This window comes from Cyrtonyx montezumae, unplaced genomic scaffold (assembly GCF_038088225.1).
Source record: "Cyrtonyx montezumae isolate F1298 unplaced genomic scaffold, pur_monq_1.0 scaffold_3, whole genome shotgun sequence".
In the NCBI taxonomy this organism is placed as follows: domain Eukaryota; kingdom Metazoa; phylum Chordata; class Aves; order Galliformes; family Odontophoridae; genus Cyrtonyx; species Cyrtonyx montezumae.
The window spans coordinates 3,731,240-3,757,287 of record NW_027072034.1 but is presented as its reverse complement, the minus strand read 5'-3'; the positions used below and the strand labels follow the sequence as shown (position 1 = coordinate 3,757,287).

At 41.7% G+C, this 26,048-nt stretch overlaps 1 protein-coding gene across 1 annotated transcript; it reads right to left on the bottom strand.

Annotated features, from left to right (window-relative positions):
- Positions 1-3,275: 3,275 nt before the first annotated feature.
- On the bottom strand, positions 3,276-25,410 carry SUGT1 (SGT1 homolog, MIS12 kinetochore complex assembly cochaperone). Its single transcript, XM_065744000.1, has 13 exons — positions 25,298-25,410; positions 25,176-25,221; positions 22,349-22,439; positions 21,596-21,665; positions 21,155-21,225; positions 17,887-17,940; positions 16,568-16,584; positions 15,694-15,728; positions 15,023-15,119; positions 13,920-14,027; positions 4,987-5,077; positions 4,383-4,564; positions 3,276-3,812 (listed from the first exon to the last, which is right to left on the bottom strand). Exons 1-13 carry the CDS (start codon positions 25,315-25,317, stop codon positions 3,711-3,713), a joined length of 984 nt encoding a protein of 327 aa, XP_065600072.1. The 5' UTR covers positions 25,318-25,410; the 3' UTR covers positions 3,276-3,710.
- Positions 25,411-26,048: the final 638 nt, after the last annotated feature.

Genomic DNA, 26,048 nt, shown 5'->3' with positions numbered 1-26,048 from the left:
ACAGCATGTCTGAAAAGCAAAGTGTTAAATGAGAGGAGATGAGAACAGAATTCAGTATTTTGTTCTATAATTATTACCTATAAGCTTCACCTTCCCTTCATCTCAAGAACAAACTTGCTTTGAAATACCTAAACTGGAAGCTTCTTAAGAGTGGGCTTTCAAGGCCTGTTAAATTTGAGGTTTTTGCTCTTTTAAAAGAAAACGACCTTGATCATTATGTTGTTTTAGAAGTGTGTCATTCATATGCTTAGAAAAAAAATCTTTTTTTTTTTTACTGTTGATTAAACAAATACATTAAATACAGCAATTGATTTCTGTAGTTTCTTGCTTTCTTTTTAAATCAGAAAGTGCAGCGATACCTTCAAGTACACAGCCAAGAATTGAGTGGAGATGAAAGCAAGGCCATTAGTAAGTGAAAACATACTTAGAACATCCTTAAGGGAAAGAGAAGCAAATGTGATCATACACACACACGTATACCACATCTATGCCACATGTATCTTATGCTCCTCTGCAAGCAGCCAAGAAAGCTCGAGTGACTGTAAGAAAAACAGATACACTACTGCCACAGTTTGTGACTAGTAAAATGTCCAGAACTACAGTATTGTACAAATATTAAACACAGACCACAGATTTAATCCATCTCCAAAGGACCACAGAGTCACAGAGCTGTAGGGGTTGGAAGGGACCTCCAGAGATCAAGGAGTCCAACCCCCTGCCAAAGCAGCTCCCTAGCCCAGGTTGCACAGGTAGGCGTCCAGGCGGGTCTGGAACGTCTCCAGAGAAGGAGACTCCACCACCTCTTATCTCCATCTATAGCACACTTCACCCCCACTGATGAGAGAAAAAATGACCCAGTCTCCTCCCCCATTCATTTTTCCACCTGAGAGTCATGGTCTATGTGTACCTGCATTGAGAAAGTAAGAGAAGAGCCTGGAATCGGAAGGGATCCGTCTCTCATAACAATACATCCCCATCGCAGCACCAATACACTGGAAGGAATTCTCATTTTCAGGGCAGGATTTTATCAGTGTGGAGACATAAAAGTACAGCTGGCAAATAATGGATTTGCACATCAGGGAGAACTGAATCTCTGCTCAGAAAGGGGCAAATTTAAATCAATTCATCTTCCACTTCTGAAAGGCTCAACTGATCTCTTAGTAGCACTGCACATGTACCACGCACAAGAAAGGCTGCCTTCAGCTACAACAGTCAGGCATCTTCTGTAACCTCCAAAGCAGTAGCACAGGGTAATCCCACCTGCAGATCCAAACTGCAAGGCTACAGTTTCCTTCTGCAGTCCCCATCTTTACGAGGAAGTTCTGCTTACTGCTCGAACCCAATCTCCCTCCACCCAAGGGGAAAAAAATAAACCAAAAACCAAAAGCACCCCCCAATTATACAACAACAAAAGCTGCCATTACTGGTTCAAGTGCACTTGAAAAGTGGAACACGCACACTGTGCTCAGAAACATGCAGGTATTACTTTCAGACCTGCAAGCTTTGCTCACAGGACTGAGATGGACAAGGAGATCTACCACTTGATTGCTACAAGTTTTAGCCCGAAGCTAAAGCATTACATTTGCATTACACATGCCTCAAGAGTACGTAAGTAGCAGTGCGTTTTATTTTACTTTACGCCTTAAGCTAAGTGAATTGAATCCCAAAGCACTGAAACAGTACCCACTTAATACAAGAATATATTGTGCTTATCTGACAAAATATTCCCATGGACTTTCAGGAAGCGAGAGGAGACAGAGGAGTCACTACTGCATTCTCTACAGTACGTAAAAGCAACTTGTTTGGCAGAAAACATCTTCAAACTACCTTTTCCTTTTTACTTAAGAGATTTTTATCTAGGTTTTTCCCATAGCAAGTCCTCACTAAGCACTGTTAAGTGCTCTGAATGACATTTATAAAGCGAGGCTGGCCAGGAGACAAGAACTCAATTTCACGACAAAGCAAAGCTCATTTGTCTTCCTTCTACATTAAGGAGTAGGAAGAGGTGCCCTCCACAGCATAACTCAAAATCAAGGCACTCGTCTAGAAGAAACAAATTCAAGCCCCTGTTCCAAATCCAGTTGCCATACAGGTAGCAAATGCTCTCAGTACTGGGCAACTAGTTGCTCCAAACGAGTTGCTAAGGGAAGAATTTTCCCTGTGAAGTTAAAACATCCTTTGCTAAACATGCCACATGTGTGCCCTTCAAGAAGCTCTACCAAGAAGTAGGCACCATCCAGTAAGGATAAGGGACACGCAAAAGCCTTCCCAAATTCAATCCATCCCCCTACATCATATTCAAAGACAAGGATCACACTCAGTTCTGAAGGTCATCAAACACAAGCCTTGGAAAATACAAATCAACTCTGGAACTGAAAGTAATTTAAGAAGAAACCTCAGTCCAGCCTGCACTACCAGTTACAACACTCTGAAGTTCATAGCTAAGGTACCTAAGGTACAGCAAGCCAAAAAACAAGCCCTCTTTGAAGACTTAAGATTTTAAAACCCTGGTACTGCCCCTACAGGCATAGGAACAGTATCAGCAGGAGGGGAAAAAAAAATTATTATATATATATAAGTACTGCACTTGCTCAGCAACACTGCAAAACCAAACATCATGGTTCTCAGGGAAAACAGGACATACTCCTTTTGCCCCTTACTGCCTCAGTTAGTTTAACTTTTACATCCATTTATCGCTGTAACAGCTGAGAACTTCAATCATCCTATTAAAACAATCATTCTTACATATATATAAGAATATATATATTAACAGGCTCATCCAATTCTCACAGTAGTAAAAGAACAGATACAAGAAGGATATAGAGCATCAATCCAGAAAAGCCTACATCATCAGGAATGCAAGGAAAAGTAGCCAAGAATTTAAGCCAGCACCAATGATCAGAGCAAGGAACGAGGTAGCTTTCAGGTGGCTGCCAACACCTGCAGGTGACATCTACTTCTGGAATACTACAATATTCATGTGCTCCTGAACTCCTAATAGAGGGATGCAGAGCAGGCATCGTTACCTCAACTTTGTAATCCAGATCTCCTGCTCACCAGGGACACCTAAATCCAGCTGTCAAGAGGCTTTTGAGCGTCGCCAAGTATGCAGGCCACTGCAGACCTGTATTCAAAAGGTAGACACTGAGAAAGTATTTTAGTTTCTTAGCTCTCTCATTTGGAAACACTATTACTCAAAATCTGACCATGATAAAAAAGCTGCACTCCAAGAAAAGTCAAGATTACAAAAAATGAAATGAAGAAGCTTCTGTATATAAAGTTGTATTTACAGTTTTATTTAGCAGAGTTAAAGAGCAAACAATTTTAACGCTGTTGTTGTATTTTTACCCAAAGTTGCCAAGATCAAATAAGTTATTGAACAGAAATACGAGGCATAAGGCAATGATCCTTAACAGCCCATTAGAGATCATCCCATCCCCGAAGAGCAGAGCTGATAAAGGTGGTAGAAAATTTAGATCGCATTTGACTCAATTTCCAAAAACTTGACAGAGGTGATGAAAACAGGATTCCACTCTTGAATACATCTTTAACATCTGCAGATGAAGAAATTTCTAAAGCAGGCAAAATGTAAAGACAATTCCTGTTTCCAAGGGAACATTTCAGTGCTTTGAATCCAAGAATGCTATGTTCATATACAGTGGCCAGTACATGACTATGGCAACACAGATGGTAAAAGATTAAAAACGGGATTAGTATTTCTTCCATTCCATATCATCAGGAGGATTTACTTCTACCTTCCTTTTTCCAACATCTGACCAGTTGGTGCTCAGAACTGTGCCTCCAGACTCCATCTGCAACATGAGAAAACATTTGTTTAGTCCGCTACGGGAATTCCAGTAATAGAGGAGTCACAGCAGATAGCAAACTCTGAAGAAACCTGAGCAACTTAAATTTCACCTAGAAGCAATTTACACGCAGCAATTTTGTGCACGTTTGTTGAATGAAGCTTGACAGTTGTCAGCCCATAATCTTCAGGCTAAAAATAGTTGTTATCAGTACTAGACATCATGAGAAGTTAATTAACAGGAGGCTTTTAGAGGGTCACTCACACTCTTACAAACTGTACATGTAAAGAACTAAGAGGAATTTGATTCTTTCATCCTGGGCAACAACTGAAGCTCTCCAGGAACCAAAAACTATATACCCTCAGCTAACACTAACCGAAACAAACAACAAACCAACAGCTAAGCACAGCCTTCCATTGAGACATGTTACACCAACATCTCCCACGGAACCAGTGCCATTTACTACAGGCCCAGGGTCTTGCTGAACAGAAGCCTTCTGATGCCTGCAAAGCTCAGTGCAACACAACACTGCGCAGAACTTACACACTTCTTCAGAGGAAAAGAATGAAGACTTACAAATGATTTGTTCATGGCCCGTTTCACTTCATCTGTACCATCTGAATAAATTTGCTGGAAGAGTTTATTTAAAGCAGCATCTCCTTCTAGCTTTTCATTCTTCTCTTCTTCTTTGATTTCAACTACCAGTTTGTCCCAGTTCCTTGTATAGTGAGAGGATGATGGATATAAGTGCTGGGTGTCTGAAAAAAATTGAAGTGTTAGTTAGCTAACCATTTTCTACAGACTTTTAAAGCTGCAGTTTGCAGAACAGACACGTATGTATCTACCGAATCTGACATAATGGAAGCTGAATGTGAAAAAGCAAACAGATCTCTCCTCGCTGATACAAACATGGAATAAAAGCAAATAAATAAAGGAAAAAAAATGCTGGACATCACACTGAGCAGCTGCAAAATCAGTTCATCAGATTAACAGAACTTACGACTAAATTTAATAAATTAATTTTAGTAATGCCCTGCAGACTTTCTGTCATATTCTTCCAGTAAAAACTTTCATTGCAAATAAAGGACAAATGTTATTAAAACTTTCAACACACCCACTGTTAAGTCTGAAAATACTTTAACAAAAATCAAATCTGAAGTACTAAATTCAGGTAACAAACCTGGTATAAATTGCTTTAACTTTGGAGAATCTCCATGCCCCTCCAGTTTCTCCCATCTTACAGCTTCTGGTTTCTTCATTTTTATTTCAACCTACCAAACACAAAGCAAAGAACAAATTCATCCAGATGGCAGACAGATCAGACAAGCAGTTTCAAATTAGTTGGTTTTTTTTTAACAGTAAGAAAATAATTACACCTAGTTTAGAAACAGTCTCTATTACAGAACCTGCACTGTTAAAAGATATGCCTACTTTAATGGATGAAGTTGTGGGACTTCAAGTGACTTGTCAACTAAGCTCTGATACAAGAGCTAAGCAGTCAGTCAGCTCTAGTAATTAAAGAGAACTTCTGAATGACTGCAAAATCCAAGTGCTAGATTTAATTTTCACCCACCAAGAAAAATGAAATGCCTATTTGTTGCATACTACACAAACCAGAGAAACACCTGAGATCTACGATGATCTTTCCATTAGGAAATGCAGAAGCTGTATTCATTTGGTTCAGTGAATACATTGCTACAGGAGAAAATTGACTAGTGTTCATTGACAGAACTGGTAATTAAGAGTGGATATGGTTGTAATTATCATAGGAGAAACAAAATTAAGTGAAGTATGTCATGCCTCTATACACAACTACACACGATCCCTTCAGACAACTACACAGGAATAGTTCTTCCACAATTAACCTTAACCTGTGGTCACAGGATAACAGATGCAAAACGAAGTGCAAAACAAGGACTGTATAGTGTCATTTCTAGACAGCAAATTCACATCAGAAAATGCCAGACTTCCTATGATGTTATTCATCGACTTAAATCTATGCCTGCTCAACCTCAGCAGTTCCCTTACTTCTGCAGAGCTTAGCTAAGAGAACTCTTAGCTCTTCCTAAAGCCACTATAACCTGGAGATCCCTGCAGACCCAAGAACAAAGACAGCTCTGTGAAAGCAAACCCTGGGGATCCCAGGAGCACACTCCTCACGCAGCACCGTGTCGATCTGAAATGTGAACTTTACTTCCTCCATTCTTCAGATCAGTCACTGATACGTAACAGCCCAACTTGCCTTATAAAAATAAAGCTTTTTTAATTTCCAAACTGTCATATTTGCCATCATGCTGCATTTAAGGCACAGAGCATTTCATTACCATTGCTCCCTTCCCCCCCCGGGGAAACTACCACTCTCCTTGACAAGTTAAAAGTACACATTCTACCACTAACTCATGCTGAGCATCATCAGTCACAGCACCAAAATAATCTGACAGAAGTAAACATATTGTACCATTCTAATTGACCAACCTGCTGTACCTGAAAAACCCCACATCCCAGCGCTTAATACTGTAATCTGTATGAATACAGATTCCTGTTGTAATCGTGCAGAAGCAGCATTCAAACTGTGCCAATGATTACTCTTCATTAAGTCGGGAGGAATCAGCAAAGCTTCCTTCACTGGACTCCTCTAAAAACACTCTGGAAATTACAACCATGAAGCTCATTTCTGAGCACTACGCTCACAAACCTAATTCTCTGCCATCAGCACAAGAAAGCTAAAATATTTTTCATAAATCTACATATACACTCAGTAGCTCCATGCCAGAACTAGCAGGTTGTTTTGTTTTTTTTTTTTTACTGGATTTGGGTCTTATGAATCAAACATTTAAGTTAATTAGCCACTTACAAAGGCGCTAATTGGTTAGAAGTGAAACACTAAGTCTTAATTTAAAACCACCTGTCTATCCTCCACTTCCTACACAACTCTTCTCAAGTTGCACAAACCATTATCGACTCAGCTGCATATTCATGCTGAGGAGGCCTTAACGTCAATGTTTTTATACTCTCTCACTCATATATATATATCGGCTACTAGTGCATCTCCAGCCTGCAATGACAGCATTAAAACCCAGCACATTCTCAGTGCTGAAACTGCTCACACCTATAGCACTTTCATTCTTTTCTGCCTGTTTCCCCCTTTGCTATCTCCTCTTGTGCTTCAGACTTCCACCAACATCTTTCAGTACCTTAAACACAGGCTTCATCATCTGTACCAAGGATGATTTCTAACGCAGCAAAATACTCAACCTCAACTTCTGAATAGTCTCCTCTGCAGAGTAAAATCCTCCTCAAAGATCCCTGTGGCTATTCAGAGCACTCTGCCCACACATTTAAGAAACATCTTTATACTTCTGTTCCAATAATCCCCCTCTCCTTTTCTAATCTGCTGGTTGGTACATTTTCCCCTCCAAAAGCAGCCCCCAAGCCAGTTACTATATGGCAAACATCCCCAAGGAAGAGGAAATGCTACAAATAATTCCCAGTGTAAAACACAGATTCCTTAAATCTAAACCATTTCAACACTGCTAAACTACAAGTACATCCAGCTGAAAGATGGAGACACGATGTGTTTATGACATGATAAAGCCTTTATCTCGGCTACTCCATCCGCTTCAGTTCAACTCACCCATTAGGGAAAGTGGCAGGCAGGAGCAAAACTAGGGAAATCATTAGCTGTACACCATTAGACAACCAGGTCTTCAAAAAATAAAGCTATAAAATTCTGCTTGTGAAGATGTGTATTTCTGCAACTCGAGAGCTTTACTTGATCTAAGGAGAAATAACTTTGTGAGTCTCAATTATGTGCACAAATGGCAATAAATGCATTTTAATGAACATTTTCAAGCAGATACTGATAGCCATCACATAGACAACTAACATCACTTATGTCACACCTAAGTACTGTTAGCTTTTTTTTTCCTCTCCCTTGAGAAAATTCAGTACCCAGGCAAGAAAAATACATCTCAGTGTTTTGCCAGCTCCTTTGATTTAACATTTATATTTCATTAAACATATGCCTGTACGCCTCATGCCAGCTTTAGAATAAGGCAGGAAAAATTCACCGCAAATTAAATGCTTTGCATGCTGGTTTAAGAAGCCGGCTCTGGTTGTTAACTATTTCATCAGATGATGCTTTAAAAACCTAAAAAAGTTAAAAAAAAAAAAAAGAAAAAGGAAAAAGAAAAGGTTCTAATCATTGAGGCACATGAAGCTTAAGTTAGACACAGTCCTGGTTATTCTACAAATACAAGTTTACTACACATTAACAATACAATGCACAGCTGCACTGAGCCCATATCCCACTTTCAGTCTTAAGAAGACTCAGAGGGGATCTGATCCGTATCTATAAATATAGAAGTTGTGCACAAATGTGTGTGGGAACTTCTTCCCAGTGCAGTGACGGAGCAGTGGCACAGCTGCACAGAGAGGTGGTGGAGTCTCCTTCTCTGGAGACGTTCCAGACCCGCCTGGACGCCTACCTGTGCAACCTGGGCTAGGGAGCTGCTGTGGCAGGGGGTTGGACTCCGTGATCTCTGGAGGTCCCTTCCAACCCCTACAGCTCTGTGATTCTACAATCCATGCTAAGGGAAAGTTTGCTTGGAAAATCTGTGCCAACCTCTGCTCGGATGAAGGAAACCAAACCTGGCAGAGCTACAGCAAGAGCTCTGCCATTAGTTTTAAAAGGTAGAAAAAAAAACGTTAAATTCTGCTGCATTTAACACATGAAAACAAGAAATTGGGGTTTCCAATCAACTCCTTATTTTAATTTCAGAATACTTAATTTGAATTGAAAACTAACTCCCCAGTGAAAGTTACTGAGATCTAATGGATTTGTTCTGTAGAAAAGGCATCTCAACAACAGAAGGGATTGGCATGCACCTTACCTTTGCCAGCTACGTACTATGGACAACCGAGTGTGTATGTCAGTAAGGTGGAAGCCTGGATCATTACAACTCATTCAAATTTTGGCTTTGTACACAAGTAGCCAGCTGTACAGATCACTTCTGTAGCCTAAAGCTCTTTGCCACATCCCTTGTACACAGCCACTCATACACCTGTTTTTCTCTCAAAAGGAAAATCTCTTACATAGAGCTTCCCTTCATACACTTACATAAAGCACAGACATTGTCTTATTCACTTGTTTAAAAGATATTCCTCAATATTAAGAAGTTTAGATGTGCCTCATATCCATCTGCATTCAAAAGGGAGAAAAAAACCTCAACTTATTTTGAACCAAGCAAATATCATGCCAATTAGCAAGAAGGTTTCTTTGTGGCCTAGCCAGAAAACTGGTCCATCTAAACCTGACAAAGAGATGCAAGAAGTTTCAGAACAGAATATCAGTCTGCAATTTAAAGAAAACACTCAAAATATAGGGGAGATATGAATCTGCATGAAAGTTTCACAGTGAAAACAAGGAGAAGAGGACAGGCAAGCCTGTCTTCAAGCCACTGCCAACAACTGGGTACAAATAACCAAAATATAAAGGCTCTTCTAGGGACTGTGAGAACTGATGTGAGTTAAAACAAATCTGTTCATCTAATGGTGTACATTTGCCTCTGAATACAGAGACACACCCTTGGGGGGTGATCTAAAACAGTTTCATCTTCACCTCCCCTTTTACATCCAACGAGAGGCAGTGTGCTTTTCCAGTAAAGCTGCCCGGGGCATTTCAGGGTTTGCACTGCGAAATGCTGGTTTGAGGAAGAGGAAAATCCCACTGATGCACACTGCCATATTCTTGGCATGAAGCTGCTGAGAGCATGCTCCTACCTCAGACCTCTCCATTAAGTAGCAAATGTCAACTGTGAAAAAATGCTGAGGGTTTCTAACACCTCCTGTGTTTGCAGCAGACCTCTGATGTCTAATTAAAGGAAAGTTTGGGGGTTAAGAAACTGCTTTTTACCTCTTTTTTAAGTGCCTCTAAACTGCTACAGCTGTGCTGACACCACTTGCAGATGCAAGACGAAGGCAAAGGAGTGCAGGGACACATGCTTAAAGCACATTTTCATCCTGCCTTGTGCTATTTGTGCACTTGTACCTTCCTGCTGTGTTTGCTGGACAGCGATAAATCAGCTAACTTCACCTGCAGTATATTTAGTCCATCACTTTCAGATTTTATGTCGTTTTCTTTTCACGAAGGGAACGTGAGGGTAGTTGCACTCAAGCTAGTTCTGAAGTGCAAACTCGCTTCAGCCTTTACATTTTGGCTCCCTCTGCTGGAAATAAGTTAAAAAGTCAAGCAGCACCACTGGTGTATCTCAGCTGCTGAACACAGTGTGCAGTTCTCGACCTCATCCAACACCTTAACAAAGCTGAGGACAGCTACCAAAACAGACACAAATCCTACCCACATGCTTTTTGCAAGATCTTACCACATTACAAAGACTGGATAACAATCTCAAATAAAGTGCTTTTTCGGCAGATGTGGTTACTTCTTGCTATGGTAATGTTCCTCTAAGCAGTCAGACTGGAAGTTAACCAACCATACTGTATCACTGCTAAAATCCTCTGAAAGAACCAGTCCCAGAGTCTTTAAGTTTACCCTTCTGCCTGCAGTTACTTTAGAATATGCAGTTCTGCAAATAAAACTAAGGCTGTTTTCCCCTCTTGAGTTTCCATCTTTATCATTTTGCACTTGCCAAGCGATGCTGAATTTTAAGCAGCATTGAGAGATCCACCTCCAGCTTCCCCCAGCTACCAAAACATGCAGCACTGCTTCATCATCTGCCAGTTCTATTGTTTCCAACTCTATCCATCATACTTCTAAAAGGTTAAGTGAAATTCTAAGTCTGTGAGTCTACCCACTGCTAAACCTAACTGTACATTCCCGTTTCCTTACATGAGCTGAATGATTGCCCACTGCACACTTTCAATATGCTAGCTGCCACGTGGCTCACATTCAGAGCAGCAATACAAAATAAAGCACTGTGAATACATCCAGGTATTCTTATCTGTTAAACTACAGGAAAACTTCTGCTTCTATCTCATGAAAGCACAATTTCCTCAGAAGCTTCTGATCACTTGATTTGGCTGTTAACTCATATGCACATCTATAGAGAAAGATGTTTGTGGAGCAACCCTGCAGTTGCTGTCCTGCATCAATCCATGCTGGGAGAGGCAGCAGGGAGCCACAGTCTATTCCAAATGCACGGGACTCCTGATACAAAGTAGATCATAAAACTACTATGAGAAAGCTCTGGCAAGGTTAAACTCGTTGAAAAGGTGAAGCCAGAGACCACTGTGAGTCACAGAACCACCCGAGCAGGATCCCACTGGACTCAGTTCCTCCCAACAGCTGCAGGGGCACAAAGAAGCCACTCCTGAAAGGGGCTGTAAATACGAGGATGTTTCCAGTAGCACCCTAATCACTATCTGTGCTTAACCTTCTGGCTTCAGCACTCAAGTCTCAGGCATGTTATCAGCAGCTCTAAAAATAATCTTGTCCCTCTCTACTCATCAGCTAGACCCTAAGCATGCAGCAAGATGAAGAGACTTCACTACATCTGCAACTGCCACGAAGACATGAGAGTCCTCCCAGTTACAGCCTCCTAATGCCAGTCCTCTAGAGTCTTTTCAGTCACATTTAGCTGTGATATGCACGTGCCAGCATCACTCTAGGGGACTCTTTCCTCTCTCTCTGCCTAGTCTGGAGACTATTCCCAGGACTCTGGGTGGGATACTGCTCTAATTTGGTGACAGGTTTCTGTCTGGAACGGAAAAGAGGAGAGACAGGACAGGAACTCCCAGGGAACTACAAAAGATGAAAGATTCTGTTTTTTAGTCCAATGGAGAACACGCTTTTGAAGAGGGTTTCCCTTCTTTACCATCTAGATTCCAGGAACACGCCTAACCTGCTCCCACTGCTAACAAGGCCTCAGTCCACGGGAACAGACAGAATCTGTCTGAAGTAACCCCTTCACTTCAGCCAAGCTGCTCAGCCCAGTACAGCACACTACAAAGGAAGGAATGTACATACAGCCAAGGTGACTGCAAGGGGATCCTACTGCTCTGAGCCCACTTGGAAGAAGCACACCTAAAAGTCTTTAAGCATCCCCCTAAGTCGTTGATAACTTTCCACATCCAGCAATCTCCTTTATCATAGTTGCTCAGAGGTTTGTCCAAAGTTATCTCTAAATTCCACAGACCCTGATGTCTCACAGGCCAGTCTCCCAGCCTCTGTTATAACTCATTCATCACTCAAAAATGGAAAACCATGACAGCTTCAGATATATCAGCAATGCAGCAGGATTCAAATATGCAAGATCTTGCAGACCAACAGCCTTCAATATACCCACACCATGGGTTTGACATCTTCAGTATATTAATAACGTAGAGGAATAATATTAACTAACAAAGAATCAGATGTAGTACAACGTTAGTGTTATTCTAAGTAATAGCTACATATTTACAGTACTGCTCAAGAGAACAAAGCACATACACAGAACTGCTGCAACTACATCTGCATTTCCAGTATTCAGACAAGCACTGATGCTGCATCGTTCCCTTAAAGCATGTAATGTTCGTCAAAGTAAAATATTTTAAGCCTTTAAAGAAGACCGGGCATGCTTAAGTATCCTTAATGCAGAATTGCTTTTAAGGAGCTTTTTCTTCAGACTCCCTCTGCTGGTCAGAACCTGACACATCATTCAAACCTGCATTCCTTCACTGTACTTTTCACACACGACCTCATACTACCCTTTTCTGTGAGAGAAAAGTACATCCTGAAGTGCTGACTTCACTTGTTAGAACACATCCTGCATTCGCTCTTACCTTGTTCTTCCTCAAAAGTACTCTCTCCAAATTACACAGGAACAGCAATATTTGAAAACAAATACAGAATATTTACAGTTCAGACACTGAACAACTGAAGCTTTTAGACCACTTTAAGAATAGTAGTCTAAGCCAGACTTCAGACAACTAGAGATTATTCAGCTCCAAAACAACTAACCCAGACTAGAGAAGCACAGGAAGACTGCTCCCAACAGTGCTGAGATCTATGCCTGATGTTTCACAAAAGCAATTGCAAATTTCAAGGTACGTGTAACAGAAGCTAGATAGGAATAAGGCAAATAGAACCTCACAGTTACTCACATGAACAGAGTCTGAACCCATTCTACTTCAGTTTAAACAAATAATAATGGAGTAGAAGACTTTCTACACACTTTGAGCTCCCTGCTCATCATTTCCCACAGCTAAGAACTCGTGATTCAACCACACAGCCTGCTCAGCTTGCTTAGTGTGACGAGCAGAGAAACAAGGCCAGCTTTGTGGGAATCCTTTCCTGTCACCTCGAAACTCCTCTTCCCTGAGAGCATGCAAAGTTATTATAGGTACCTTTCTGAGAATGGAACAGTTAAAAGAGAACACAAGAAAGCAATGAAACTTCAAAAGGCTCTGTAGAATCACTGTTGATAGAGGAAGAATAAATGGTTTTGATACTTTCATACTTCAGAGGTTCAGACTTGGCCCTGTGGACCATTTATATGTCTATGTGGTATACCAACAATATATGCTATTGAAAACCAGCCAGTTCCTTATGTTTCTATACCTGAAGTATAGCAGAAAAATACTGAGATGAAAGCCTTCTCCCTCTCATCATCAGCTTCCAAGTGTCTAGCAAGCACTGTTTCCAGGAATAGCGTTGAATATATATAGCCTCATGAAAAGCCAGGAACAACACTATGTGCAACTTCCTATGAGCAGGAGAAGATCATGAAAGGGTCGAGAATTATTTCAACACTCTGCTTCTTAAACTCTGACATTTATTTCTTAGGCACGAGAAGATGACAATGCTCCATAGCACAATATCAATTCCTAACAGTTTAGAAACAAGGAGTTCACCCTTTCTAAATAACTGAATTGTACAGGTAAGGGCCACAATCATCTTTTAATAGCAACTGTTAAATGCATCCTCAGCATAACTGACTTGCATTTCTAAGTACCATCACATCACTATTTCTAGTATTTGCATGAGTTCAGAACACCTTCTGCTGACTGAAAGCCATCTTGAAGAAAAAAAGCAATTCTATACGAAAAGCAAAATATTACAAATGATACACAACAACAGATCAGGAACAGAAATCACTTTCATTAAGAGCTTACCTTTGTTGAAAGCACTTTAAATGTACTTTGCTCTGGCACTATAGAATGAAGAAGAACAAGCTTTAAATTGTAGTCTTCACCTGATGGAAGCCTCACCGATGCATTCATCTGTTAACAGTTGAAAACACACCTCTGGTCACCTTTGAGAGCAGTTATCCATTTTGGAGTAAAGAACAGTCATCTGACATCAAGATGAAGTGATTAATGATCCTTTACTAGGATACTTAAAACAACAGGAATCACAGTTTCAGACTCTACCACTACATTATTGCATTATTCAGCAAGGTGTTCAGAAGTCCACTACAGAACTGAAATCTCCTATTCATTTTTTAGCCAGCAAGCACTTTAAAAGCTTATTATCTTTTCAGCTTGATCTGCATTCTTTAGGGAAAGAATTACAGCAAATGAAGTATCAACATATTAATAATGGAACATTAAAACAATTTGCAACTTCCCTTCTATTTCGTGCAAGCTATGTTAAAATTGTGTGAGCACTTGCCACATATTAAGAGTACAGTAGCAACCAAATGCTTGTACAGTTCACCAAGCATCTACTTAGCTGAGAATAAGAACCTAACTCTTCAGTATTTACCCTTAATTAAACACAAATGTCATTGTACTGCATATGGTATAACAGAGATTATCATGCCTCCTTGAAATACACTTTCCTATAATTGACAGTTTTAGAGATGCAAGAAAATAAAAATCAAAATGAACCCACCAAGATATTGCTTTCCTGTTATCATCCTAAAATTACCTATTCATAACTACTTTGAGAGTACCTTCTATGCATGTGGAGAGTGAATGGACAGAGACACACTCACTTTAACTCAGATCACTTCCTCCAACAGGAAAGCAGCTGCTCCCTCTGCAGTACATATGCCACATTGCAGATTGTGTGCAAGTCCTATGATCCCCCCATAGCAACAGCTCCCAGCTCACCTAACTGCATACACAGATCTACAGCACAACAGTATGTAAAAATGCTCAAACTGAAGACCACATCTAGCATTTCTTCATGCTCCTATTAAAAGTGACCATCACTTGGGAGAACTGTATCTTGTGGAATCTGTGGATGCTTCTCAATAATCAACATAAGTCACCTCTTTCTCTGAGAACTGTACTCTGACACCATCCTTCTGCGCGTTCTTGATCATTATGGTCACAATTACTTGAGATTCTGTTTGGTACCAGTCATACCTTAAAAAAAAAAAAGCTTCTAAGGAAGTGTTTAGTAACAAAAACAAGATAAAAAAAACAAAGCAACCCACAGCTCCTCCCCACACAGCACGAAAGCTGGAACATTATACTACGTAGTTTAAGGTATGGAGGTGAGAAATGTCCTTCCACAAAGCAGTTACAGATTCAACATGTACTTAAATAACTGAAAAATGTTTGATCAAGAAAATTATGAAAACTGGGTCACCTCAAACAATTCACATTGTTGTTTGCCTTCGATAAAATAATGCTTTTTACTTCAGGGTCTTAAAAGCATCTCAAAAACATTATCTACACTAGGTACTATGAGCAACTCTTTGATTAAGCTCACAAGGAGAATCAGAAACAGAAGCTACGATGTCTACTCCATTCCCCAACCTCCCAGTGAGAACAAAAGTCAATGGCATTGTTTGAGCAACAATTCACTTAGAAACTTCACAAAGTGGCAGTCTACAGAATTTTTACAGTCATCATCTTGTATCTTCAATCCCCAAGTCAGCAAATAACAGTTAAGTCAATTATCTTAGCTCTCACAGCAAAGCTTAAGTCAACTTACTTGATCTTGGATGACAGAGGTTGCTGCTGTGTATTCTAGACAAAGCACGTTGCATTGGAAAGAAAGATGCATCAGTGTAAAAGAACACATCAGTGTACCAGATATACGTAAGGACAAAGATACAAACCACTTTCATTCTGATCAGTTTCCTTATGTGCATTAACTTACAAAAAAAGATGAAAATCTTCACTCCATGTTTGTGCCAGACTGTAAAGGTTACAACGTACAGACTGACCATGCACACACACAGGGTATCTTGCACTACACAGGCCTCACATCTGATAGATAACAACTAGAACAGCATTAATTTCTTTCTCTCCTGGAGAAGAAGTACACCTGCAAGACACACAGCAGCTGTGCTGCAAGCCTGTGAGTCACAAGGGAAACCTGAAACAGGGCTGGGAACGTAAAGCAGTTTTTAAACAAAAACCCTTTAAATCATGTCTTTATATACACCCACCTTATTTTCTGTACGTTTTCCTCCTCTACCCTATTACTAAGGTATAAAAAATGGCATAAAGATTATTTCTGTTTCAAAAAAAAGCCAATTTTGACATTTCTTTTGAAGATTTCTAAATTAAAAAGGGAAATACACTTGTCTGAGTTAAAGCTGAAAAGAAATCTCCAAAACCCACACGTAAGCTACCAGAGAAAACTTATCTTCCAGCAGTCATAAACAAGTCAGCACTGACAAGATGAGCTGATGATTTTTTTAATAGGCCACAGACAGCAGTTAAAACTAGAACGAGTGCACAGTAATTTCCAGACTTGCATGCCATTCCAAAGCTTGAACAGTGAAAACTTCAAGAAGCCACTGAATTCTACAAGCATGTTTGAGACAAAACTCAAAATATTAATAAGGAAAACACCTTACCACTTCTGCTTGTGATCCTGCAGGAAAAAGAAAAAAGAAAATTTAAAAAAAGAGATGCACTTTCAGAAAAAAAAAAAGTGAACTCACATGAGTTATTTTAGCTTTCTTCACTTACTCTATCCATTCTGCATTTGTCCCAGTCTCAGTGGTACAAAAGCTGAAACGCAGAGCTGGCATGTTTTTACCTGTTGCCTGGATGACCCCTAGTTTTAATCAAGCTTTCTTCAGGATACCCACTTCAACAAGCAACTTGTGCCAAGACAACTTTAAAGCAAAGCATGCTCTGATTAACAGAAGGAACAACCTTTGTATTGCTTTCCTTTCCCTTAAAAGAAAAGGATGTAGTCCATCACTGAATGAAATCAAGATGGTGTCAAAAAAATGAAATGGAAATCACTTTGTGCAAACCTGTGCTAGGTCAACCATCCACATACAGGACAAATTTCTCATCAAATCTGTACGTCATGCTAGGTAACTACAGCTGGTCAATGGGATGGAATCCCAGCACGCAGATTCACGGGCATGACCTTAAGCACACTAACACCTGAACAGCTGCTCGGGATTTTCTCTTCTAAATGTTTCCTCTTAAAATATTTCAGATGAAGCGTTTCAAGAGGAACACTCCCTTTGTTCCTTTGTGATGTTAAAAAGATAAAAATCACTGAAAAACTGCTTCTCCTGAGATTGGTTTTTAGGCAACAGGCTGACATAAACCTGCATTCTGCCCACTGCCCCATTCTCCAGTAAGAAACAAAGAGGGGAGAAGTCACAACAGGTGGAGGAAAAAATATATAAATAACTAAAAAAAGGCAGCTCTTCTGCTACAGCCCATTAAAATCAGCAGGCAGTTAAGCACTGCAAGTAAGTTCACTGCCAGGGGTGTCAGGCTGCAGAAAGGTACAAAAGGAAGCTGTGTGCACACTAACTGACTACCACAGTAAGACACCAGAGCAGCAATTAGTACCCAAAGGCACTCCACATGAAATCAAAGAGTAAAACCACCAGGTCTGCATTACTTATCCCCACTTAAATTCTCAAGTCTTGAAGAAAATAGTGTTGATGTTGGATTTAGAAAGCATGCTGACACATGCTTCCACAGGTAAAATTAGCTGTCTGAACTTTACCTACATACTCCTCTAAGTCTAAGTTGAGGATATATAGTCAAATTAAACAAGGCATAATAAAATTTAACTTTCTTTTCAACACTCAAATTTTGGTTTAAGTACAATGTAAACTGCAGCCCTTCAAAAAAGAAACAGAACAGCTTTAAATAACAGGGCACATCAAATCCTGTACCAATTAAATGTGCTCTCTCTTACCATTTAGTGTTTCTTCACATCTTTTAATCCAAATAGTAAAGGTATCATCTACATCTAGAAGAGATCAAACACGTTAGCATTACAACTCTTCAAGTAATGCAGGCACTGCATAAAGAACAGTTCCTTTCAACTCCCAGCAGGAACAAACTCATCCCAAACTCACACCAATTTATTAAACCATGGTATTATTTCCAAGTACGTTCATGTAAACTCTGTCATTTCAGTTAATTTTTAAGTACTTCATACAGCTCCACCACTTAACTCTGATATACTTAATTAATTTCAAATTAATTTGGAAGATGCTATGCTTTCCCCCCCCACCTGACCCATATATGCTATTGCTTCCCTGTTGGCCTCTAGAAGATTGTTAGAGTGCAAGAAATACTCTTTTGTACCCTTCTCCATTACACTTAAAATCATTTTTCCTAAACAATCACATGCTGCCTCTCTGAGAGAAATATCAAAGAGACCGTGTGTTCTGTAGAAAACCCACATGCACAAACACCTGGCGTTTTCTCCTGGTGGTTCCACATGTGCTTTTACATGCACACCTACAGTTTCAGGGATGCTGGAAATAAGCAGGTGCCAAATCCCACTTTACAAATCAAAACCACACAAGAGTTTAGTCAGATTCTGGTAATTCTAGGAAGGAGTTCCTGAGAAAATAACTGCACTGGAAAACAGCTACGAAGGCAGCAGAGCGTGCATCACTGCAGCAAAACTCCCAGAAAAACCCTTCACAGCCAGGAATGTTAAAAAAAATAGCCCCAAAAGCTGCAACAAGACTGTGCAACTACTAAGCACAGCTCAACTTATATCTTTTTATAATACACAAAGGCAAAATGTGGCTCCATTGCAGTTCTGCAAAGTATTCACCTTTCAGCGTCCGTACATTTTAAGGTGTGCCTTATGCCAAAACTGATGCTCACTGCAAAGGGAAACGGAGTCAAATCTACACTTGGCAGCAAGCAAACAACTCTCTTTTTAACTACAGCCTGTGACAATATTGCCACGCAGCACAAAGATCCCAAATTCTCTGCCCTGCTGTCCTAAAAGATCTGCCTCTTCTCCTGCGTCCCAGCACGTCACAAGTACCTTAGCACCCCAAAGACATCAAGCAGACCTTACATCAGCAAGGAACAGAAGTGTGTAATGGCAAAGAACCCAGCCTTGCCAGCACAGTATTCCCTACTGCAGCAATTCTCAGGCAACAGCTAATACCTTCTCCCTTTATCACCTGCTTAGCAATACAGGGTTGATCTTCCCATTACAGTTGCTACATTTATCTGAAAGTTAATTGTTTTGCCAAAATGCCATTATGTTCACTATTCTTTTTACCATCAAACTTCTCACAGTACTTCAAATGCAAGTTCTGTTACTGGCATAAATCTGCCAGCAAGCTGGAGAACACGGAAGCTAAAACTCTGTTTTTAAAGAAAGCCTCCAAGAATTCCCTCATAGAATTTCCTGATGATGAAGAACATCACAACCAAGCTTCAGATGAGGGAGAAACCAGGAAATACTGGGAAGCTTCAGAAACATTTCAACTGGGTAAGCAGCAAAACAACACCAGATCAAATTTAAGCAGGTAGAAGTCAACACGGGGAAATGTTACAGTGTAGTACAGGGATTCCATGTTGGTCAAATGCATCCTGGTATTCACGGACTCACAAGTGTGCCTGCAGCTCAGTGTGCTTCCCTACCCTGCATGCAGGATGCAAGATGGAACAGAGTGAAACCCTGGGCTAAAAAAGCTTACTGCCTATTATGCATTTTCAGAACTCCAACTGACAAGAAAAGTGACAAAACCCATGACATGAAGAGCTGAAATCAATAGCAGCTATTTAGGGAAGGACAACAATGCAAAAATCCAGGGAATTTCTGGTCTTGTCAGCTACCAACGCAAGATTGAAGTGACTCCTGATTCAATTCAGCTCACGATTTACTAGTTTTGAGATAAAAGAAAAACTTGGTCATCAAATAAGGAAAGCTACAGAAATAAGAAAGAAGCATTCCCTCTCATGGGAGATGAAAGAAAACTTGGCTAGACTGCAAAGAAACTGCCTAGCGTTTAAAAAAAGCAAAAATGAAGTGGAAACTACCTAGTTATCCAAGCAACTGAAACTGGAAGAACTAAGGCATTTCTTACTCCTCACTTCTCCTCCTCCTCCAGGACATCCTAAGCTGACAACTCTGGTCCTGCAATTCCACCACATCATCCTTCCATCATCACCACCACTGCCTCAGCACTACTCCGCCACCTCCTGTCTGCTGCCTTCAGCACTCAGACCCTTCAGAGGGCTCTTTCAGTGCACCAATGTGGGCAACTTGTTGGTTTCTTTTTGTTTTGTTCCAAGAGCAGTTTTCTGCAAACATAATGTATTGAAAGAAGCAGCTAAGCAAACATAAGAGTGAGAGGGGGCATAATCACTTGGCAGGGACAACTTCAGCTTACACTCCCATCAGTGTAAGCTGACAACTTCAGATTACACTCCAGTTTTAGATCAGAGGAGCAGATTACTTGCTCAGGAGAGGCAAAGTAATTACACTTTTCCTAAAGCTTTTAGTCTCAGCCATTGTTATGGATAATGTAACTGAAAGATCTTAGATCACGACAACGCTTATCACAGTAGTGGACTTTGCTCTGTGTAACCTTTCAAGGTGCTTTTAAGATTTCCTTCCGCTGTTTAGGAAGGGAATTGAATGAGGTGAGTTTTATTTGATACTGGGAATAGGAGGAAAGATAAAGGAATTGTAACCATCTAGAAATTACTTCATTATATGCTTTCCTGGGTCTTCTATCAAAGTTTTCCATGTTGAACCATTTCTTTCCTGCTTCTAGAAGAAAGTCACATTACTAAAAAGCTCTAATTCTCCCCCAGAAAAAGCGTGCCAACACTTTAAGAAAAATGAGAGATCATACACATGCTTCTGTCATGAAGTGATAGCTGAAATCCACTCTGTCAGTTGGAATACCCACTAAGCTGCATGCTCTCTCTGAAGGTCAGCCCATCAGGTAGTTTATTGACTAAAAACTCTTAACTACCCATAACAATGCTGATCAGAAACTTTCACAGAATCACAGAACTGTAGGGGTTGGAAGAGACCTCTAGGGATCATTGAGTCCAACCCCCTGCCAGGGGAGCTCCCTAGACCTGTGACAAACAAAACAGAAATAACTTTGTCTCCACTTTCAGCAAACATATTAGAGAAATGCATTTCTCATTAGCAAAGGAGTGCTGTGCATAGAAGAAGTTTTCATACTTACTGTCCAACTTCTGTCCCTCTTTGAAAGACTCTAAAGCAGATGCATAGTTTTTGATATGGTATTCTCCTAACCTGACACAAAGAAAGAAAAATCACAAAGAAACTGCAATTACTTTCCATTCCACATTCTGAAGATCACAGCACCCTCAGTTTATACACTGCATCAGTTAAAAATGCACATGTTGGAATTTAAGTCACCTATGAAATATGTTTTTTTAAATAGCCAGGATGGAAATATAATCACTACCTCCAAAAAGAAAGAAAAACACACACCAAAAGACCTATTTTATCTTATGACCACATTTTTGTTACAAAGGAGTTAGGAGCAGTATGGCATGGCACCCATTCACAGTCCTGCAAAAAATTTGCATACAGCATTTTATTGCTCTTCCTGACCTGAAGATTACCAGAACACTGTCAGAGCACAACACACAATACATACCCTTTCCTAAGAAGCGTGACAGCATTACTGGGGTTGAGTTCTAGGGACTTCTTTGCATCTGCAACTGCATCTGTTGAAAGTCAGTTTACAGGTGAAGATCATTATAACATTATGAAAAGCAGTGAGATGCAAGAAAAAAACGTTACTATATTAGCTTTCTCAGCCTGCATACAATGCTATGGATAGATAAGTCTTCATCCAGCTACAGAGCTCCATACAAGATGAAGCGTGGCCTGCATTTAGTCAAATTCTCTACTTAGGTCTGAATAGTGAATCACCATCATTTGTTTATTTGTTTTGTTTAATGATTGAAAAGAAATTTGGGCTAAAGGTTGAGTTAATTCATAGTAACACCTGGGAAGTAGATGATCACCCTCCTACCACAAGTACCAAAAAAGCACCGAGGGTTGGAAGAGCTTACAACACAAAGCTTAAATCTGCCTAAGAAGTCTACAGAAACATAACATTCATAACAGTCTAATATACATAACATAATAGTCTACATACATAACATTCCAAAATAGTACTGTGCTAAACTCAAAAACTGGGACTGCTGAGTATCTGTTTCACTGCAAGTTCCACAGATACAAAATCACCAAAGAGGAGGAAAACTTTCAAGTACATCCTAACTGCAGGAACAGCAAACTAAGTTACAGCTAATACTTTTTGTTATTACTGAATTTATCATCTTCTGTAAAGAATGTATCACAATACAGTAGTAAGAAGGTTCTTGGTGTTGCATGAAGATGTTACCAGTGTAATTCTGTAGAAGAATACGAGCATAAGCTCGCTGACAATAATATTCGGCATCATCTGGACTCTTTTCCAAAGCTCTTGTCAGTTCCTGTGAAGAAACAGAGAAAAACATGAAATGGCACTTCAGAAATCCCCATGAAGATATATTATTGAGCTCTGTCAAGTAAGACCTCAGAAAAAAAATATCCTGGCCTGGCATGAACGTGGTTTACCTATTGATCAGTTTTCATTCATAAAGCTCAAACATCAGAGCTTGAGGTACAAGGAACCTGTCAGTTACAGCCAGCCTGAAGAACCCACTCCTTGCAGAGAAGGGACTGTTAATGCCTTAAATAGGAATTCTAACACACAGGTAATCCTAAGAAAGGTTCCAAAAACCTCCCAATAATTCTCAGCATGACTGAGAAAAAGAAATGCCTTGCTGTGAGAGTGACGTGCCTGGCTGTGATCGTGGGCAACACACCCCAGGTGACTGTGCTTGAAGCACAGCTTTGGACTAGATGAACCCAAGTGGTTCATTCCAACCCTCAACCACACTATGATTCTGTGTTTTGTTCACAGTTCTGATGGACTCGAGGAAGACTGCAACACCAGGGATTTGATATCAGTGCACATTAGTCAAAGTGCCTGTGCAGGAATAACGTGCTCGAAGCATTGTAATGTGAAGAAATTATATGTTATGTGATATTACTGAGCATGAGAAGTATGAGGACAAAAGATTCAGGCAGCACAGCACTCACAGGATACGTTGCTGCGCCATGGGAAAAGCATGAAGTAGTCCCTTGCTAGGGATATCACTGGGTACACAGACTGAAGTAGTTACATTACACTCCCTGAGAGAAAAGTTTATTATTGTGCTTTCATACTGTTAAGCAAAAATGACCCAACCTGTACACAGTTGAATGAACATCTCCCATTCTCCTACTACCAGGGAGCAAAGCTCTTGTCTTTGCAAGCACATGGCAGGTCTTCCAAAGCTACTTCAGTACGCCACCACAGTAACTATATTTGCTAACTTTGCTGGATTTCTATTCAGAACTTGGCAAGCATGAGGGTGGCTAAGATACAGACTTTAAGCTTGCACAAATGTTAGCACAACACAGCTGTTAGAACTCAATCTCACCAAGCCAGAGAAAAAAAGGTAAAGTAGAAGGGCCTGTTTTAATTCAGACTACTACCCTGCTCCCTTTCATTTATATGCTTACACCAACTAGGAGCTTAGTGGCCACAACAGCTTCTTGCAGTGGCAGCATCAGTGCCACAGAAGATGAACAAACCTCTATATAAGTACAGCACAAAAACCTCAGAGGTCTCTGAAGAAGCAGGAGACAGTAACAGCTACAACAAAAAGCAACACTAGGTCTAACTGTACAGATGTGCCCCTATATTTAAAGGAGACATTCAAGAGCAGACGTCATTATGTAAACATTCATGGCATACAGACACTCCAGATGGGAGAGGCACGAGGAAACCCAACAGGATCACGTAACACTGAAAGGTGAAGCAAATCTTCTGACTCAAGCACGGGTCTGACACTGAACTCTACAGGTGCCTGACAAGCATTCTGTGATAACCTTTCCAAATGTAACCCCTTCTCAAAAACAGAAGTGCTGATCAGAACCAGCTCTCAGTGCAGGAGCAGATTCTTCCCACATGATCAAGTTACAAGTGTGTTCATAAATCCAGAGATATGACTACAATAATGGTAAGAGCTGGTGTGAATTAAAAGCATTCTAGGCCTCCAGGCTCAGTTATGCCTGAACTTAAGGGGATCACCATCCTTTCTCCTCAACGGACAGAACATCTCACAAAAACAAAGACATAAATGCTTATTCCAGCAGTTACTTCCTATTCTCTCCTAAGTCACCACTATTTACACCACAGAGCATTATTCCACATGGGACAATACCTCTTCAAGATGGCATAAAAAGCCATTAAGAAGTTCATGGCTTTATCATTAACTGCTTAAACACAGATGATGACCCTGCCAGTTGTATCAGATCCAAGAGCAGAAAGTCAAAGCATGAACTTCAGGAATTGAAGTGATCCTCCCCCTCTACTCTGCCCTGGTGAGGCCTCACCTGGAATACTACGTCCAGTTCTGGGATCCCCAGCACAAGAAAGACAGGGATCTCCAGGAAAGAGTCCAGTGGAGGGCTACAAAGATGATGAAGGGCATGAAACGCCTCCCTTATGAGGAAAGCCTGAGAGACCTGGGGCTGTTCAGCCTTGAGAAGAGACGACTCAGAGGGGATCTGATCCATATTTATAAATATCTGAGGTGCTCGAGGCAAAGGGTCGAGGCTGGACCCTGTACAGCAGTGCCTGGTAATAGGATGAGGGGAAATGGCCACAAACTGAAGCATAGGAAGTTGTGCACAAATGTGTGTGGGAACTCCTTCCCAGTGCAGTGACGGAGCAGTGGCACAGCTGCACAGAGAGGTGGTGGAGTCCCCTTCTCTGGAGACTCACAAGACCCGCCTGGACGCCTACCTGTGCAACCTGGGCTAGGGAGCCTCACTCGCTGCAAAACCATTTCGAGTCGCCGTTTATCTTCTGAATAACTCCCGCAAACTACAGCCCGGCTCGGGCTTCGCTGACTCCTGGTGGAACGCCAGCCCTGCATCACCCGGGGCCTCTGCCGCCTCCTGCACTCAGCATCCGCGTCCCAACACAGACACACACACACACAGCTCGGCCAGGCCCCGCACGCACGGCTGCCTCCGGGAGCACGGCACGGCACAAAGCGCTGCGGACACACCAGCCATGCCCCCCAGTCCCTCCCCCAGAGTGCCCCGCACCCCCGCCCCGCCCCGCCCCTCACCCGCTCCGCCGCCGTCGGGTCTCGGTCGATGTCCGCGTCCGAGAACCTGCCGAGGAAACACAAGGCCGTGAGGCGGCGAGGCGAGGACGCGCGGAGCAGGATAGAGGGAGCGGGGCGCTCACCGCACTGCTGCCGCCGCCATGCCGCCCCCGGGAAACTTCTGGAGCCGCCGCGGCGCCCGCGCAGCACGCCCCAAGGCCGCAGCCGCTTCGCGCGGGGCCTGACGGGATGCGCCGGGGCCTAACGGCCCCGCAGGCTCCTCCCGCGTGACGGGCCGCGGCGGCCATCGCTAGCGAGGCACGCGGCCTGCCATAGAGGTGGAGGACCGCCGGGACAGAGTGGCGCACGAGCGGGAGGACGCTGCGGTACGCATGCGTGGGGGGAGTTACCCCCAGCGTGCACAGTGAGCGCGTCTGTCAGTGCCACATCCACACGGATCCAGAGCCTAGCCAGCGATGTGACTCCATATTCTGCCCGGGCAGCCTGTGCCACTGCATCACTGCTCCGAGCTGGAATTTCTCCTCATATCCAGTCTGGATGACAGGCTGGCCATGAGCCAGCAGCGCGCCCTGGTGGCCAAGAAGGACAATGGGATCCTGGGGTGCATTAAGAAGAGCGTGGCCGGCAGGTCGAGGGAGTGATCCTCCCCTTCTACTCTGCCCTGGTGAGGCCTCACCTGGAGTACTGTGTCCAGTTCTGGGCTCCCCAGTACAAAAAAAGTAGGGATCTCCAGGAAAGAGTCCAGCAGAGGGCTACAAGGATGATAAACGGCGTGGAACACCTCCCCTGTGAGGAAATACTGAGACCTGGGTCTGTTCAGCATTGAGAAAAGAAAACTCAGAGGGGATCTGATCCACGTCTATAAATATCTAA

What these genes read in the sequence shown, in the direction of transcription:
- SUGT1 (XM_065744000.1), bottom strand. Translation starts at nt 25,317, where the DNA reads ATGGCGGCGGCAGCAGTGCG. An exon ending in ATGGCGGCGGCAGCAGTGCG is followed by an intron (nt 25,222 to 25,297) that starts GTGAGCGCCCCG and finishes TTTCCTCGGCAG; the next exon opens with GTTCTCGGACGCGGACATCG. An exon ending in TCTTCTACAGAATTACACTG is followed by an intron (nt 21,666 to 22,348) that starts GTAACATCTTCA and finishes GACTTTCAACAG; the next exon opens with ATGCAGTTGCAGATGCAAAG.